The following is an 18822-nucleotide window of genomic DNA, read 5'->3' as shown; positions in this document are numbered from 1 at the left end:
TTATTTCGGTTCAAGTTTTATTTTTATGTAATAAGGAACAATAAGTTTTCTGTGGGGGTGGGGTGTCTTATTCCTTATTAAAGGAAAAAGGAACAGTGAGTTTTCAATGCAGGTGGGTGTTTCCTTAGGACGCTTCTACACTCCCGCTTCTTCCTATCGGCATCCCCTCCGGTGGGACTTCCACAGCAGGGACAGAAGCCCAGACGCCTCTGCTCGCGGCGTGGGGGCTTTCTCCGCGCTCGTCCTCTGTGGTCTGGCCACACTGCTTACCAAACACTCGCATCTCAAACTCCGGATTTCTGCAACAGGGCAGCCAACAACGCAGGTCCCCTTTCCCGCCCGCTCCCTCGAGCGGCGGCGGGCGGCGAACAAAGGGCGGCGAGAGGCGCGGGGCGCGCGGCCGGGGCCGGCGCGCGTCTCTCCGGCAGGAGGCGGCGGCGCCGCGCCCGAGCCTGCATTCCTCAGAAGCTCCCGGAGCCCGCGGGGCGACGTCACCCCCGGCTCCGCCCCCGTCCCTCCCCGAGCAAAGTAACTCTTGACTAACAGGAGCAGCCTCCGCTGAGCATGGAGAGCTGCCGCCGCGGCCGGCCGGCGACGCGGGCGACGCTTGCGCCCCAGAGGTAGTTTGGGGACCGCGAAGAAGGAAAAAGTGCCGGCGGGCGCAGTGGACTGCCCGCCCTCATCCCGCGAGGCCCGGCCGGCACCTCGGTCGTGGATTTCGCTGCTATCCCTCCAGCAGCTCTTTGCAAAGCTGCCTGAAACTTCTCCCAAAGTCGACATGGATACGGCGGCGGCGGCGGCGCTGCCTGTTTTTGTGACGCTCTTGCTCCTCTCCCCTTGGTCTCCTCTGGGGTCGGCCCAAGGCCAGTTCTCCGCAGGTGAGTGGTCCGGAAGGTGTGTGTGAGGGGGTGGGCGGCGTCCGGATGTCCGACGAATGTCCCCGGCCCGCGGCTTGCGAGGGCTGGAGCCGGCTCCTCGCCAGGGCCGGGGGGCAAGGATTCGGGGGAAGCTTTCGCGGGGCACAGGGCAGAGGGAGCGATGTTACCAGAGTTTGTGCTAGGTGGGACGCGGGGCCCCGGGCTGGGCGCCCCGTGGCTCAGGTAACTTTCATCTCCGCCACCCATTGTTCCTCTCGAAGGCTCGCTGGGGGCCAAGGCAGGCAGGGCTGTCCGGGAGTGTGGGGAGACATTGCTTTTCTTGGGAAACTGTGGCAGTCTCCGCGTCCAGCGCACGCTGCACCGCTGGCGAGGAGAGAAGGAAAAAGTAGTTACGACTCTGGGGACGGCTACTCTGTTGCTCGTGGTGCGGGCTTGTTTCTGTCTGCCTCTAGAGCGTTCAAGAAAAAAAAAAAAGTGGTTTTTTGTTTTTTTTACCCCCGGGAAGCCATTGTCAGAAATGTGGAGACTGGAAGGGACTGACCTCGGCGCGCTTTGCCAGGTGCTTTTTGTCCCGGGAATAACCTCCCTTGACTATTGTCTAACTACTTCCCCGTCCCTCCCCCAGTCCCTTTCTCCTCCCCCAGTGTTGGCTGCTCCTGGTTTTGCCCTGTGGGTAAGGGCACGGCGTGGAGTAGGTTCCGTGTGTCTGTTGGCGGAGCCTGTAAGATGTTTTGAAATATGATTCTAAGTACCCACACGGAGCCGTCCCGGGCAGCGAGGTCTGGGTGCCGGGCGGGGGAAGCCTGACCCCGGCTGTGGCAGCCCGCTCCTCCGGCGGAGCCACCGCGAAGCTGAAGCGGTGACTCCCGGAGCCCGCCTCGGTGTTGGGGGCTGCGAGCGGAGAGTCCAAAGGGAGAGATGTGCTGTGGTGTTGCAGGTTGTCTCTTTGGGTTCTTGGTAAAGCCACTTAAAGAAGTCCGTGAAGCCCCGTCTCTCCCAGTCCTATCCTCTACCCTTCCAGTTTTGTTATCTTTTCTCGTTCTCTCCTCTGGGGGCTCTGAAGTTTCACCAGGTGGATGCTGGGGAGCGGGCTCCCGCGCGCTTGTCTGCTGCTCGCCGGTCCTGGCAACTTTTCTGGCCAGTCCACCCAGCTGAGCTTGGGTGGCAAGCGCATCTGCTGCCCTGGGTCTTGGTGCAGATGGAGACGCATTGGTGGCCGAGGGGTGACGGAGAAGACCGGGAAAGTGACTGCCGCGCTCTTGGCTGAGGCCGCAGGATGCGGAGAACGAACTTACTTTGCGATTGTCAGTTTCTCTCGTTGTGGCTGCCCTGTTTCCTGGAAATAAACTCAGGTTGTTGTGATCCGGAGTACTGTTTATTTCCCTTACGTCCCCGCTCCCCCGCTGTAGAACGCTATAAAAGGAGTTAGACCAGATTCAGGTGGCAGCATGTGTTGTGCACTAAGGCAGATTATGAAATGCAGCGTGTAGAGGGAAAGCTATGTATATTGGTGATGTATGCTGGACAACAGATCTATGCGATGGCTTAATTTAATTCTTTCTGGAGTAAGCATTACTACAGAATGCATCTCTGACATATAATGCCGGTTGGTATTGGAACCGTGCTTGATGTAAGTCATTATATGCAGGCAAGTTAGAGTGGGTATTGATTTCTGCACAGTGTTTGTCACTGCACTGAGAGCCTATGCTTCAAAAGGCATGTAGTTTGTTAATTGAAAGTTTGAATTCTACCAGTTGCATGATTAGACTTAACGTGTATTCAAGAGTTGCAACTATTAACGTCACAACAGCTGATGGATATATTTTCAGCAGTAAAGAAATTTTTATATTTATCCTTTCAAATGTTATTTACCCTTTAGTAAATATTAAATTGCCTCCAACAGAATGTGCAGATGAGATTTTCAGATCCCCAGAGTTTAGGTATCTCCTAATGAACAATTGTGTTCTTAGACGTCCAGTTCTAAGTAATTTTACCAAATATACTTGGCTTTGGTTTAGTGACAAAGCGAAACACTTGACTTCATGTTACGTTTAAGTAAGAGAATGTGCAGTCTTAATAAATGCAATTCTTATAGGACTGTACCTCAAAAATTTTGCCATTCATGATTTACATATTTGCCCAGAAATGAATGCTTTTTATTCCCCCCATTTAAAGTCAGATTGTGAATCTGCCTTTCTTCACGAATTAAAAGTTTGTTTTGTAAACATTTTCATGTTCTGGTTATCCCAAGCCATTTGGTACTCCACTGTCATCAGATTTTATGGCAGTCAGATCTGTTGTAAATACATAGATTCAGAGATTGAAGGTGTAGTCTTTCTTGCTGTTTTTTTTTCTTAGATTCTTCTTTAAATAATGAACTTTTATTTCTTTTGAGAAATTTGAATAAAATGCTTTCAAAGTCTAAAACAAATATATATTCGGAATTTTTAAATATCCTGTTAAATAGGTCTTTTAAATCACATCCATTAAGGCCAATTTACCACTTTTAGATATTATCATGTGGTTTCTAATGTAGTACACTTCAAAAGCAAATTTTGAAAGACTAACAATTGTTGGATATGTCATATACTCATCCAGGGTGCTGTCTTTAAAGCACAAATTTAATAATATTTCTATCACTGGGACTTGTTTCTTAGCTTTTGGAATGAAAGTGTAAAAATGCTGCATGGTGAGCCTCTTTAAAACCAGAACAGCCTGTAAATATCTATTTTAGTTTAGTCTTTCACTTAAAATGATACCAGTGTCATACCTTGGGGAAACTGAGGCATAGAAGCACAAAGATGCACTGACATTCACAGGGTTGTGTAGCTGTTGCCTCTTGATATAATGTGAGAGAGTATTCTGTCCTGGGACTCGGATGCCTGACAAAATCAGTCATGGAGAAGTAACTGGGAAACTCAGCTTTCTCATCTGTAAAATGGGGATAATAATACCTGTCTTAACCTTTTCACCTGGTTTTTATGAGGATGGTATGAAGTAATTTATGTGAATTGGCACTGTAAGTTATAAAGCATTATGCAGCTCTCCTGGGGTGTAGGCGTTATACATTAAGGTAGCTAAGTGCCTTGACTTTAGTCCCCTTTGCTTGCTCCCGCACTTGCCTAGTGAGGACAGGCTGTTCAGGAGTGTGTGTGTGTGTGTTTCCTCTGCCAGTCATTCATTTTAATCATTATTAAACATAAACATCCTAGATTGGCCAAACTATAGTTTTATCAATACAGTGAGAGGAATTATCCTTAATTTTTTTTTTTTTGCTTACCTCATGTAAATTGTTACTTGAGCTGTACCTGTGGAAGAGTCATTATTAATATTCCTAGTATTCTAACAATAGAGGAAATATATTTTTAGTCATTTGTTTAGCTCTTTGTTCAACTTGGTTGTTCAGCTTTTCCATCAGAGTATGGAGAAAAAAATTTGCAGTGTTTTAGATGCAGTCTTATCAATGACCTAGAGAGGGACTATTGTGTCTCTAGTATGATGTGAGCCTTGAAATGCAGCTCGAGATCCTCACTTGATCTAGTTCCTGGCATGTCACACTGTATGTGTGCACTCACTTGATCCCTTAGGACCTTGCAACTCATAAACAATGCCACTTCCCTGGTATCTGACTCCCTGCTGTCTCTATATGTGAAGTTAATTTCTCTCATACTTACTACCTACTAGGAAAATACATCAGAAACAGCTTGTTTCAAGGTTTGCTCGCTGATTTTCTGCTTTTGACTGACCAGAATCGCTCAGTCCCTCAATTCATTAAAACTATAAATTCTAACACTAGTAATGATATATAAGTGCACATTTCCACAACTGTTTTTTCTCTCACTATTCTCCATGTATCTGACTCTGCTGATTTTCCTAGATTGCAAGATGTCGTTTTGTGTCTGGCCTACCCAGACGGGAAGAGGCAGGTCTGGCTGCTATTTGGGCTTGGCATGTGTGCTGCTGACAGCTCTTCTCTTTGTATTCATAAATGCGAATTTGAAAAATAAATCAACCCCTCTGCCACTCTGCCCCTCTCCCACACTCCTTCCCTCTCCTCTTTAGGAACAACAAAGCCCACATGCACATACACAACATCACAGCCTTTTTGTTCCCACTAAATATCTTTTGGTGTTGGACATGTTCTTAAAAACTGGAAATATGACTCAACCATTACCCAGAGCAAATGCCAGTTTTCCCATCAAATCTCATATTTCTACCAGTGATGGTTTACTACGCGTTTTTATGGCCTTTAAAAAACATTTAATTCATGTGATATGGTCCTATACAGAGAAACTGTGTTGTTGCCTTCCAGTGCTTTTAAAGTGCCATGATCTAGGTCTGCATAAGGTGGTATTAAAGGCAGTGTAAATCATGCTAAATATGGATGTACTTCTCAGAGGCATGGAAAATGCTGTCCTCATCTGCCCTGTGTTATTCCCATTTCCTCTACTTGCTCTTCATGGAGGGCAGGAAGAGGATTGCTGCACGATTTAGAGCAGGAAACATCAAGAGAGTTTACAGATTGTTCTTAAAGACAAAACAAAGAACACTAGGATTCTGTGTGTGTGTGTGTGTGTGTGTGTGTGTGTGTGTTTGATCTTTTATTTACTTTTCTAAATTTCCCTCTGTGTATTCCTCTCAGACTTTATCCTTTGATCATATGTATTTGTTTTGTGTTCCTTTATCAAATGGTGTTTCTCTTTGCCTAAAAATGTTATAATTGCTTTTGAACATCACTTGCTTTTTCACCAAAACTCATGCTTTTGTTTGTCATGGTTACTGAACAATGATATCTTCCCAATTCATGATGCCTTAAACTGGTATTTGATAATAAAGTAAGTAAGTCTGTCCATCAGGCTAATTTTAATTTTAATTGAAGCCAGAAATAAGTTGTCAATCCATGAAATGATATTTAATGTCACAGAGTGTTTGTGCTTAAGTGTCTCAGAACGGAAGAGAGCCTTTAAGTTCCTTTTTGTTAGTGGGGATAGAACAAATTTGAGGACCATATTGCCTGTTATTTTGAGATGAGTGAGAGAAGTTACATACAACGATGCTTTGGAAGAAGGAAAAAATGGAAAAAAAAACATGTTTGAATCTTTGATGTCAGTGAGAACTCTGGAGGTAGAATAGTTTATAAACTTTAAGCTCTATCTTAGGAGAGATGTGTTTTTTTGAGCAGTGCTCTTAAAGAAACTTCGTTCCACATACAAGGTTTTCTTAGTTCCATGAAGATTCTCTTGAGAGAGGGATGTTTATTTTCCTGAAGTAGTCATCGGGGAATTCTTTTGTAGTTAATATTTTAGTAATAAAAACTGAACGTACATAATTCAACCTAGTTTTGTGAAGTTTTGCAGCGTGTTGAGGTTCTGGGAAAACGCTGGGCCGGGGGTGTAAGACCACATCGATCCTGTTGTGGAACATTGCCATTTCACCACTTAACTCTGCTTGGAGTTTTTGGCATTCTTGGCTGTGTGTTGATAATCCATAAAAATTATGAGTGGCTTATTTTGTCACTTACGGTTGTTTTAGGAGCAAATTAAGCAGTCCTGAATGAAATAATCCATGTTTCCACTTTATATGATTGTAGAGCTCTGTTAGTAAAATGATGAGCAGGGCAGTGCTGGCTGAATTTTTCTCCAGGTTAGTCATTCTAGGAATTATCTTCTTGAAAAGAACACAGGTAGAAATAAAGCGAAATAAAAGAGTGTCTAGGTGAGTTATTTGCATTTATTTTGTTGGGAAAGCTGAAAGATATGTGTATTTTGTACACACACACAGACACATCTTACCAGTGATAGAACTTGTCTAAAGGTTCAGGTGAGAAGGAAGCTAAGGACACCTACAGATGGAATCAAACTCCTGTACTTATGTTTTGGAAAGAGTATTGCAAATAGATAATTACTTTGCCTATTTCATAGATGAAAAAACTGAAATGGGTAAACGAACTGTATAGTATATAGTGTATTGTACTCTACTTTTAAGGAGAAAATAATAAATCTTCCTCCGGATTGGTGTCTATTTATATAAACCCTTCCCAATACAGCCTGTTCCTTAACCAGCTGCTTGCAGGCTGATTCTCCAAACCCTACCCAGAGCAGCAGCTGACCAGCTAGAGAAATTCCCCTAATCCTTGTTGGGTGGTAGGGTGACCTAGCAGCTGCTTCATATGGCCACAGCTCCTTGATATGATTCGCCTTAGGTCATTCAACAAATTCAAGAGTAGAGAGGAAGCCTTTCTAGTGCCCTCACAGTCCACCTAGGGATTGATGTCTGACTGCCTCACGGTCATTGGATTCATCAACTCCAAGGTGCCCTAGAATTTTGCTGCTTGCGTTGTGGTCCATGGACCAGCAACATTGGTCTTGGGAACTTGTGATGATCTTGTGGTCTGTTATCAGAGCTCTTCTCAGAACTGCTGACTCAGAATCTACATTTTAATAAAATCCCCAGGTGATTTGCTTGAACATGTAATTTTGAGAAACACTGCTTTAGGATAAAGAAAGCTCAGCTTGAAAAGATTTGTCACATGGACTTTACTGTAGAATTGTAAGAGTATTGTGAAGGGATTAATTACAATATGAAACAAATTTCCCTGGAATTATATTAATGATCAGTATTTACTTAATTATAATTTAATGCCCCAGACAGATCAAAACAACAGTACTATTCACTTTTTAAAAAGAATACTCAGACGATTTTGAAAGAAGTACTTTCATAAGAGAATAAAAATAAGGCCAAATGGTTTTGGTTATGAAAGTGTTGCGTTAGAATATTTAAAGGTAAAGATATTATCAAGGAACCAAACATGATATAGTCCAATAACTTTTATTTAAACATATTGATATGTTGATACAGGAAATGATATTCTCTCTGATAGTAATAGTAGAAGCAGTTTCTTGTTTTATATTTCTCTTTTTCTTCTAAGTGTAATATAAGGATCTTTGTAATTAGGAGCTCATTTATAGGACAGTCAAATTTAATGAATGGGAGTTAGGTAGAATGCATTAAATATCACTGGTGTTCTTTTTACTATCTTTTGTACTCATATTTAAGAACAGATTCTTGTCAGTTTCCTCAAGAGAAAAATTATGATGTAATAGACAGTGTACAGTATTCATGTCAAAACACAATTTTACTCGCATTTTATAGCTTGCTTTAGCATTCTTTTAGAAAATGAATTTTCCCAGAAGACCTAATTGCCTTCTTATTAATGAGCCTGTAAGTGTGTTTTGTTATCCATTTACTATTCTAAACGTGTCTACTTTGGCTGTTTTAACAGTGAAGTCTCTGATTAAATCACAACTGCTATATTTGTTTTTGCCATTCGCTAGCGATTCAGAATATACTGGCATAATGACATGGTTATGGCAGAGAGTAATAGAAAACAAGAAATATAAATTAACGTTAACCCATAATGGTTGTGTTATGATATCGGGAGCGGGAGTTTGGGGCCATACACAACAGAATTCTCTGCACGTTTGACTGGAAATGAAAGTCTCTTAACCTGTGTTAAATATACAGTTGCTGGATTCATAAATATACTACGAATCAGTGATCTCCACATTTAGTTATTCTAGACGCTGGAGTTTAAAGGAAGAGGTTTAACTGTAGGTACATCAGTGCTAGTGTGGAGCTTAGCGATGGAGAGAAACCCAGAAAGCTACTTCCATACATCTTAAAGATCTTTGGAGTCTGAAGAATTTGACTTGTTATATTTTCTAATTTTACTACAAATTCTAGAGCTTTCCCTTTGTCCTACTTCTACTTTTATTTTGTCAGATGTAAATAGGTTCATTTATCCTCTCACATGTTGGAGAAGAGCAGTTGCAGAAACAACAATAGGAGCTGCCATGTACTGAGTGCCTACTACCTGTCAGGCCTTACGGTCAATGTTTCACATGCATTTAAATCCTCACAATTATCCTTGAAGAATGGGATCCTCTCTGCTTTGCAGACTGAGGACTGGAGAGGTTAAGTGATAACTTGCCTCAGGTGACCATGTGGGGAACCAGTAGAGCCAAAATTCATTATTGAATACATACATATATGTAGCAGGTGGGCATTTTTTTTTTTGGTTGCATGTTGGCAGGAAATACAACTCATACTGGTTACAACAAACCGAGAATTTATTTTCTCTCCTAACTGATGATTCAGGTGCAGCTTGACTTCGAATTCCCATAATTCCGCTGGGATATGATCTCTTTCTGCCGGCTCAGCTTCCCTGTGGGGCACTGTAGGAGCTTCATTCTTAGGCTCCATACAGAGCATGGTAGCTTTGGCAGCTCCCATACCATGAGATTCTTGGTTCAAGTTTGGTATGAAAATGTGTACTTTATGTGGTGTTTTACCTCCAAAGGCCCTGAGGTTCACTCTGATTAGAATCGGTGAATCAGAGGCTCCAGCTGAGGGGAAGTAAGTGCACTGATTGGCTTAGTTCTTTAGGATCCTGGGTTCAGCTCTAGATCCTCTCTCAGGTCACATGGACTGACGGGAGCACTGCGGATCAAACCATCGGTTATCAACAGATACATTAATGGGTTCTGGAAAGACACCCAAACTACAGTGTGGTTGCTCCAGATAGAATTAAATAAGGCATGAGAAATAAAAGCAAAGAAAGCAGGCTGCATCCTTTGAGGGGGAAGAGAGTATATGGTGAGGAAAAGACAGTTGCATCAGATGGTTCCCAGCTCTGGACCACTAAGTAGTAACGTTAAGAAGACATGGTGGCCTAAGCCTTAGTCTCTAAGGGGAAGAGGGTGGGGAGGTAGAGGGGAAAGAGGTACTTTGCACCTGGCAGTCTTGTGTGCCTTGCAGATCAGCAGTTCATAATTTTCGAAGTGTTTCTTTTTTGGTTTATCCTCTAAGCCACACTTTAAAGCTTGAATTTTATTATTTTCATTATTTTATTCTCTTTGCCTCAGTATTGAATAAATCCAACATTAAAAATGCACCGAATTTTAAGTGTTGAAAGGGACTTTGGGAAATTAATGCCTGTTCATTTGATATCACTTGTCCAAAGTCATACAGCCTGGAAGAACTTAGCTCAAATTCAAGATTTTTTTTTAAGGATTTATTTATTTATTTTAGAGAGAAAGAGAGAGAGTGAGGTGGGGAGGGGCAGGGAGAGAGGGAGAGAATCTCAAGCAGACTCCATGCTGAGTGCAGAGCCCAACGTGGGACTCGATCCCAAGACGGAGAGCATGACCTGAACTGAAATCAAGAATTGGATGCTTAACCAACTGACAGAGCCATCCACGTGCCTCTCAAATTCAGGATTTTTATTTTTTAGTTCACTGTTGTCACTAACATACACATTGTTTTGCTTAATGGTAATTTATACAGGCAGTTAATTATTTAGGGTTTTCTTTAATTATTTTGGTTTGTATTTTGAAGTTCTAAAACAGTGTTTCCAAAAGCAAACCTGACTTAATGATTGGCTTTAATTAAAATTATAATCCAAATATGAGGTGATACTAATTAATATGTCTGTGAATAAAAGAGACCATCTTAGATAACTGCTTGGTTTTCAGTTATGCTGCATATCCTACAAATGTACATGAATAGGTATTTGCATGCGTGCATTTGTTTATTTTTAAGAGAAGCCAGAGAGTAAGCTAAGCTGTGATAAATGATGCTAATTGACACAGAGAAGTAAAACCTAGTAACTCTTCACTTTGGGAACTAGTTTTGAAAAACTCAGGAGGCAAAGGTGAACTTGTTTATAATTTTGATCTTCTCACCTCTGCTGCCTAACTTTATAATGCATATCTGCACAACATGGGATATTCAAGAGTTGCTATACAATAATTGGGGTATTCGATAGAAATGAAATGTAGGGAAGTAGCAGCTGTTTGCCCAGCCTCTCCCACTTACAAGGAGAGATTTATCCAGCCTGTGTTAGATACACATCTGTGCTGATGACCTGAAGCTGAATGTGACTGAAGACCAGGGGCTCAAACGTGGCTGTGCCAGTTTAGACAAGAGTATCATTCCCGGGCACTTCTGTGGCTGATAACGGCCATGCTCTGGCTAGAGCAGCTGGCCTGGCAACATAGGGGTGAAGACAGTGATTGTGGAAGATTTATTGACTGGAGCATGCTTCTTTCTGTCACTGGAGGCTTCTGTTCACACACCTTTGAGTGTTATCTTAAGTTACTGAATTATTATTTTCTTCCTTGTGTATCGCCTGCTTTCTCTATGACTTTTTTTTTTAACCCCTTATTTATATTCTTATCAGGTGTGATTCCTGAATGATGAGTTTTGTGATAGTTTGCCTAACAACCTGGTGGGTTGAGGCAGAGTGCTATTTAGGCTTGGCCCATTATTGCCCCTTTATCTAAACGGACATTTAAATACTTTGGCAGTATATGAGGTCAACGGGTTGGCAGTGACCTGCTTCAGAGAGCAAAAGGTTCCTTTAAAGATCTGTGTAAGAGTCCATTCAGTGCATGGAGCATTGGGCTTGCTATGACTGTGTGCCAGTCTTAGTTTTGTTACTTTCTGGCACTGAGATTTGGAGGTAATTCCTTTCTGCTGAATCTTTAATTTCCTTATCATTTCCTTATCATTAAAATGGGAATATTACAATGAAGCGTGATTGTAATATCTTCTCCAGGTACTCAATAGGGCAATTTTGAATAATATCTTTTCTAGCTACTCAATAGGACAATTTTGAAAGGTAAAACTGAAACATATGCAGAAGTATTTTTTAAATTGTAAACTACCATAAAAATATAATTTATTTTGGGGGGAATATAAATTTTGATAAATTGTCGTTGAGGGCAAAAATAATATACTGAACGATGGAAATGAAACCAATAGATGCTTTGTATATTTGCAGTTATACATTGCATATCTGTTTGCATATCTAAGCTTTGGGGAAAGTGGTATGATAAAGAGGTCAGTATGGTTCTGTGAACAGTGAGTAAATTTGTTATCATATATCATAAAATGTACCCCCTGATTCATTTTCACCTATATACTCATTTTCTCTCTATATAAGTCAGCTTTACTCTGTAATGCTGCCAAATAGTATTTGCATTTTCTCCAGATATATCAGTAAAGATTACATGATTATGAAATATTTTTATTGTAAAATTTTAACCAAATGTTTTAAGGGCTGTAATTATATAGAGCAAGTTTAATGTACAGTATAGTTTTTCCTTTGAGTATTTTCATGAAGAAACAGAAAATGCTCCTGGTATCTGAACCGGTGTGCCTAGCTGGGGAGAGAGTGATTCAGATAAGGCTTGTATGTCTTTATTGAATTTTTCCACTCTACATGTCTTTGAACATTTGCCAAGTGTCAGTGCTGTGTCAGGTCTTGGGTATGCTGGAAAGCAAAACAGGCATTGTCCTTGAACTTTGGCAGTAAATGTGACTATTATGACTATTAAGGAGTGGTAATCTTTGCATAGCTTCACATCTAGCGATTCATGGGTGAAGCCTGGGGCTGTTCAGTAACTGACCATACCCCTGCCTGTGCCTTGGCAAATCTCAGAGTGCAGGCTGTCTCTCACAATTTGCTGGCCCACTTTAGAAGTTGCCTGGGAGAATCCAGTGTGTCAGCAATCTTTCTATATCCTTGAGTCTACACACAAAAAGCTAGAAGCCTACCAAAAAGCGTTATGCAAAAATTTGCTGCAATGATAATAAAATTCCATCAAGTGGAATTTCCCAAAAGTTGAGTAATCGGAAGTGTAAGCAAGTGTAAACAAGTTGGGCAGAGGAGAGAGAGCACATTTGTTTTTCTAGAGGCTCACAGTCACTTACTCTCCCTCTGGGAACATGAGCAGGAAGGTTGGAGGGCAGCCTCATCCAGGTTGTATGTAAATGTGCGTTCACAGCGTTCGGATGCAGAGGCCATGGTTGTTTGGCTGCTGATTCATATTTGCTGTGACCTACAGCTGTTTATCGACAGCTTTTCCAGTCTCTGATCAGCCTTCTCTCTGCTGCTGCTTCAGGGAAGCTCATGGCCCCAAGTAGTGGGCAGCCCCTAGGGAGGGAGGCCAGAGGCTGGCAGAGAGGCCTGGCAGTCCAGAATCCAGTGGGCTGAGATAATCCCCAGACTCCTTGCACCTGCATCCTGGAAGAGGCAAATTCAATTCCTAGTGCTTTAGTCATTCATTTTGGAGGGGGCAACAGTATTGTCATTTAAATATACCTGTTGCTCTACCAGGAAATGGGGATTTTGAACCTCTCTATTGGAGAAGGCCCAAATGATCTGTAGTGTGTGAATTAAGGAGAGAAGTAATTTTGGTTGTGTACATTTTTCTGAGGAGAACTAATCCCAAATTTCATAGACCCAAGCTTTAAAAATAAACATCTAGAAAACTTATTTTATTTTTTGTTTTTTAAGATTTTGTTTTTTTAAGTAACTCTACACTTAACATGGGGCTTGAACCCACGACCCGGAGATCAAGAGTCACATGCTTCACCGACTGAACCAGCCAGGAGCCCCCAAATTTAGAAAACTTATTTTAATTTAGTTGAGTCACTAACATTTTGTGCCCATTTTATACTTAAGCAAGGGACACTGGAATGTTGATCTCCACATATGAAATATATAGCATAATGTTCACAATCATAGACTTGGGAACCTGATTGTGCTTGAGTGTGAATTTTGGTTCCAACATTTTCTTGCTATGGGACCTAACCATGTTCCTTTAGTTTCCACACCACATCTGTGAAATGGAATAATACCAGTCACCCACCTGTTCTGGTTNNGTTTTTTTTTTTTTTTTTTTTTGAAGAATATTGAGTTAAAGTGCTTGGAAGAGTGCCTGACATATTAATAAAATTTATTCACTTTAGCTTTTGTTATCATCATCCTAATGAGTGGACTCAACCCATGTTTGCACAATATCCTATCCCAGGCTGTTATTTTAAAAAATAACTGCAATATCTTTTACTTTAAAATAAAACCAGCAGACAGTAGATAATAGGATGCCTGAAATAACTCAGTATGCTGATTAACAAAGACCACAGCAAATATTATAAAGAATAGCATTCAATGTGTATGAAAACAAGTGGCAAATTTATACTGATTCCTAAAGAACCAGAATCTTAGGATGAATGACCAAAAAAAACCCCCCAAAAAACAAAAAACCCAAACCAAACCCAAAAAACCCCACAAATAAAACAAAACCCCAAATCTACATATGTAGAGTGAGAGTACCAGAAGCTATAACTTTTAAGTACAAATACCTCAGAAATCTTTGGAAGATGCATTTAACATTTCTTATCCAGGTTGGAGACTGTGGGAGATGTGGGGCATTCCTGAAATAAGCATGTTTACTGCCTGGACAGACTTAATCTCAGATAAAATACAAAAAGTCTGGTTTGGGAATAAGAGTAAAATGGGCATTGAGCAGGAAGCTGAGGAGTGAAATCTCTGCCACTTCAAGAAGCGTCCATCTCAGTGATAACTAACTGTTGTCCAATCCAGGAGCAGCGCTCAGATTTCGAAATGAGATAATAAGCATTAGCAGAAGATAAATTGACACCTTAGTTCCTAGGGAATGTTGTTTCTCCAAAGGTTATAGAATGAGAAAAAGGTATCTGTAATGTGCCATTTACATTTAATGCATGCTGAGTAAATGAATTACAGGTGCTTAGAATGTCTATTTCCCTGTGAATTCTAGATAATGTTTTTGTTTTCCTTTTGAAGGTTGCTGTTGATATTTAATCTTCCTTAGCTCAGGTAGTTTCAAATCCATTTAAACCCCAAGACTTTTTCAAGCCCCTGCCAACAGGGAAAAGCCATTTTAGAATCCTGGCAAATGGTTGGAGGGTCTGGCTAAACTTTTGACAATTGTTAGCTCAGTTAAAGAGTTGCTCTGTGGCCAGTCATTGCAGAGGGAAGCCTCTCTAAACTTCAGCAAGGATTTTATGTTCCACTCACGCTTTAGATTTCTTATATTCTCACTTTCTTACTGTACCTTTTCTAGCTTTAATTGAAATAAACCTCCCTTTTCCTTGAGTTATACTGATGAAAATGTTTGCTCTCCAGATACGATTAAAAATTCCTGTCAACTTTCTTATCAGAGAAGTTCTTTGCACTGCAGGTTTGAATCTCACTGACATAAATACTTTTGTAATATTCAGTTTACCATAATAATGTTATTTTGTATCCTGACTGGATGTTCCTGCTAATATAGGTCTTTGTGATAGAAGGTGTTTTCATAAGCTCCTCTCCATTTAAAAATTTCTCAAGATGTCATTTTGATGCAACATTTGACCAAGTTCATAGTCTTAATAGGAAGGAGCATATAACAACAAAACAAACTCTTGTAGCCTATGTAAACTTAAATGTGGAACCATTCAAAAAAGGGCATGCGCTCCGGACTACCTGTTTTGTGCTCCAGAATCATGACTCAGCCATATTTGGAAAGTGAACTTGTTCTTATATAAGTCATGACAAATAACTAAAGGATACTGAATTGGAAAAAGATTGAGAATGGCAGACCTGTGTAGGGAATGGAAACACTATGTAACGGACAGTATACTTAAATATGATATATATAGGAACTGGGGTGCCTGGCTGGCTTGGTCGGTAGAGCATGTAACTCTTGATCTCAGGGTCCTGAGTTCAAGCCCCATGTTGGGTGTAGAGCCTACTTAAAAAAAATAAATTAAAAAATATATTTTTTGTGTGTATATGTATATACACACTCTAAATTCTAACCAGTGTGGTTCAGACTGGCTTCTCATCTTTTGGCTTGAGGAAATTGGAGAAACCCATAACCAGGGAGTGTTAGAGCAGATATATCCAGAAGGACCCAGGTGTTTTGACTTCTTGCTTAGATTCTGCAAAGTAGATTTCTGGCTCATTCTCATCAGTAATACAGATTCCAGGTGAGGACTGGGAATTCTTTTGAGGGCTGTTATTCACTCCTTGAGCTTAGGTACAGGAATCTGTAGGTTAGTGTTCTGGATTTCCCACAGTTATCATGGCCATTCACTTACATATTCATTTAAGATCTTCCCAGGTCTCTCAGCAGTTTGCTCACAGTTTGGAGTTAGGATACCAGTAGAAAGAGGCACTTTATCCACCCCCTTCACTCATTCATAATTATACCACCAACTTCCCCAGTTGCAGCACATTTTAGAAAAGCATAGGGGTGCCTGGCTGGCTCAGTTGGTAGAGTATGTGACTCTTGATCTTGGAATTGTAAGTTTGAGTCCCATGTTGGCATAGAGGTTACTTAAAAAAATAAAAATGAAAACGATAGTTTTCAGGGCACCTGACTGGCTCAGTCAGAAGAGTATGCGACTCTTGATCTTGGGGTTGTGAGTTCGAGCCCCACATTGAGTGTAGAGATTACTAAAATAAATAAATAAATAAAGAAACAAACTTAAAAAAAAAAAGCATGTAGTTTTAGTATCTTTAGTTTCACGTAGTTGGGGCGCCTGGGTGACTCAGTTGGTTAAGTATCCAACTCTGGAATTTGGCTCAGGTCATGATCTCAGGGTCGTGAGATCAAGCCTTGGGTGGGGCTCAGTGCTGGGTATGTAGGCTGCTTAAGGTTCTTTCTTCTCTCCCTTCACTTTTGCTCCCTCCCCCCCAACTCCCTTGTGCTCTCTCTTAAAAAAAAACAAAAAACAAAACAAAAAACCCCAGTATCTCAAGTTGCTTCAAATATGGTCAAATGAAGGGTAAGAGAACAGAGGGCAGAATGTCCTACCGGCAGTGACTTATTCAGGTGCCATGCCTTGAAAGCAGTTAAGAGGTTTCCTTTTAGGTGGAGACTTGTTGTAACACTCCCATTAATTGTTGGAATTAGAGCTATATCAAGCATTGTCTTTTTTTTGTTTATTTTTTTATAAAGTCATATGCTCTTCCAACTGAGCCAGCCGGATGACCCTCAAGCATCGTCTTCTATGTGAACAATGAGAAGAAGGATATATCTATTCTGTGCGTTATGGCAATAGATTTGAACACTATATGACAGCTTCTTGAATATAACATTCTTATGAGCGTGTTAAAATAGATGATACCAGTCTAAATTATTAGGACTGGCAATACCTTGTTGGTACAGACAACATTGACTTGTGCATTCATATGATTGATTAGAATCCCTGTTAGAGTTAGAGAGGCTGGTGAGCTAGTGGCTTCTTCATTAAATAAGATGTGTATGGAAGAGCTTGTTTCATTTCATGTTAATTGAGTTAAGTTTATCAAATATTGAATGACTGTCCATTTTTGTGCCAGGCAGTGTGTTTAGCAAAGAGGACAAAAAGATGAAAAAGTTGACCAGCTCCCTGTACTCTCACAGACTAGTCGGAGGATCTGGAAATAAATAAGTTATAATTAAGAGCAGGAGGTACAATGAGAGAGTACCATCTGAATGTGGGGAAAGGACAGTTATTCACTGTTGATTAGTTAGGCTTTTCAGGGTCACAAGGTCGTCAATGGCAAATGCTCAAGAACAATGGCCACACAATACTCATGGAAAACTGAGGAAATAATGGTGATGATGGTAAATGCTTAAAGTGGATTTCAAACAAAACAAAACAAAACAAAACAAAACAAAACAAAACAAAACAAAACAAAACAAAAAAACTCCCATGTTCAGGTTTTAGCATTTGCCAATTTCCATGGTTGTAAATGCTACCACTATAGCTGATACCAAACTACCAATGTGAGTGACATCACTGAACGCAGAGTTGGGAAGAGATGAGTAATAGCACTCCTTTACATAGTGTTTCCACCATACAAATACAAGAAAAGTAAATAACTTCAAGAACATAAAGATAATATGTTAATAGTAAAATGTAATAAAATATTTAGGAAGTTTTACATTTTGAGTGAATACCTCTGTTTTAAATATAATTTATTCAACTGTAAGTTTAGATAATTTAATTTTTGAAAATGGCTGTTGAATAACAATTGGCTGACAAAGTTGCTGGAAATTTTAACAATTGATGGTCAGGAGCTGGTATGGGCTGTCTCTAGCACCACTCAACACATTATAATCTTGGATATGGGTGTGATGGGTACAGTGAGTGAATCCTCTTTAATTATGAGGCTTTTCGATAACATTGTCCCAATAAAGCAGAATTTAGTTTGAGAAAGATTAGTTCACATTGAAACCCATTAGTGAGGATTTAGTTTCCAACAAGGCTTAGGTTCATAGAAAGGAAATCCTGAGCTCAGAAGGCTTTGGGAGCCATCCGCTATGGAATCTACTCTCAGGAAAAGTCCTAAGAAGACTGTTTTCTTGCCAAATTGAAGTTTTCTTACTGCACAGGGTGAATATCTTTGGTCATAAGTGTTGGTGTGAATAGTCACTTTCCTTAAGGGCTGTTAACATAGAGTCCTGCTAAGTATACTTAAGTAAGTTTTTAAATGCCTTTGAATTATGTACATTTTCATGCTAAGCACCATCTTTTCCAGAATATTACACAGTAGGTGTTGGGTGTCCAACCAATAGAGCTTTAAAATTATTATGTAATCCTTATAATAACATATCACCGTGGCCCACAAGAGCACCCAACGTTTAAGTTACTCAGAAATATTTGAAGAATAAACATGCCAGTGAAAGTGAATGGATTTGCATCCCCGTGTGCTCTACATTTGTTGCTTTGATGGGCTTTTTTTTGATGTATGTGAAATTAATATCTACAAAACCTACATTTTTTATATAAGGCATATATTTCTTAAATATATTTGAGTTCTTGATTTAATGATCTTTTGTTGTTATTTCCCACTGAATTATCAATTGTTTGACAAAGTTACTTCTGATTTATTTTACTTATCTAAAATTCTTTTTCATCTTTTAATTTCTCCCAGTGTCACATGCAAGTGGAATGTTGTTTTAATACATGCTTTTATAGTATTTATTTCCATAAGACAAGAATATTTCATGTTCTAAAAAATGCCATGTAAGTTAATCCTATAGTGCTAAATGAAAATTCTTGTGTCCTGTATGCTTTTTTT

General features: G+C 40.3%; 1 protein-coding gene across 9 annotated transcripts in view; it reads left to right on the top strand.

The window, feature by feature from the left end:
- Nucleotides 1-516: 516 nt before the first annotated feature.
- The window catches only part of PTPRK (protein tyrosine phosphatase receptor type K), a 553021-nt gene continuing 534715 nt past the window's right edge, over nt 517-18822 (top strand). For 3 of the 9 annotated variants that reach the window (XM_034669108.1, XM_034669107.1, XM_034669109.1), the window contains exon 1: nt 520-878. In XM_034669108.1, the coding sequence (XP_034524999.1) occupies nt 779-878 (100 nt within the window). In that variant the 5' untranslated portion in view covers nt 520-778. Of the gene's footprint in view, nt 879-18822 lie in introns of all 9 variants that reach the window. The other 6 variants (XM_034669114.1, XM_034669113.1, XM_034669112.1 and 3 more) reach the window with 3 other exon arrangements.

This window comes from Ailuropoda melanoleuca, chromosome 10 (assembly GCF_002007445.2).
Source record: "Ailuropoda melanoleuca isolate Jingjing chromosome 10, ASM200744v2, whole genome shotgun sequence".
Lineage (NCBI taxonomy): Eukaryota > Metazoa > Chordata > Mammalia > Carnivora > Ursidae > Ailuropoda > Ailuropoda melanoleuca.
This window is presented reverse-complemented; position numbering and strand designations above follow the sequence as displayed.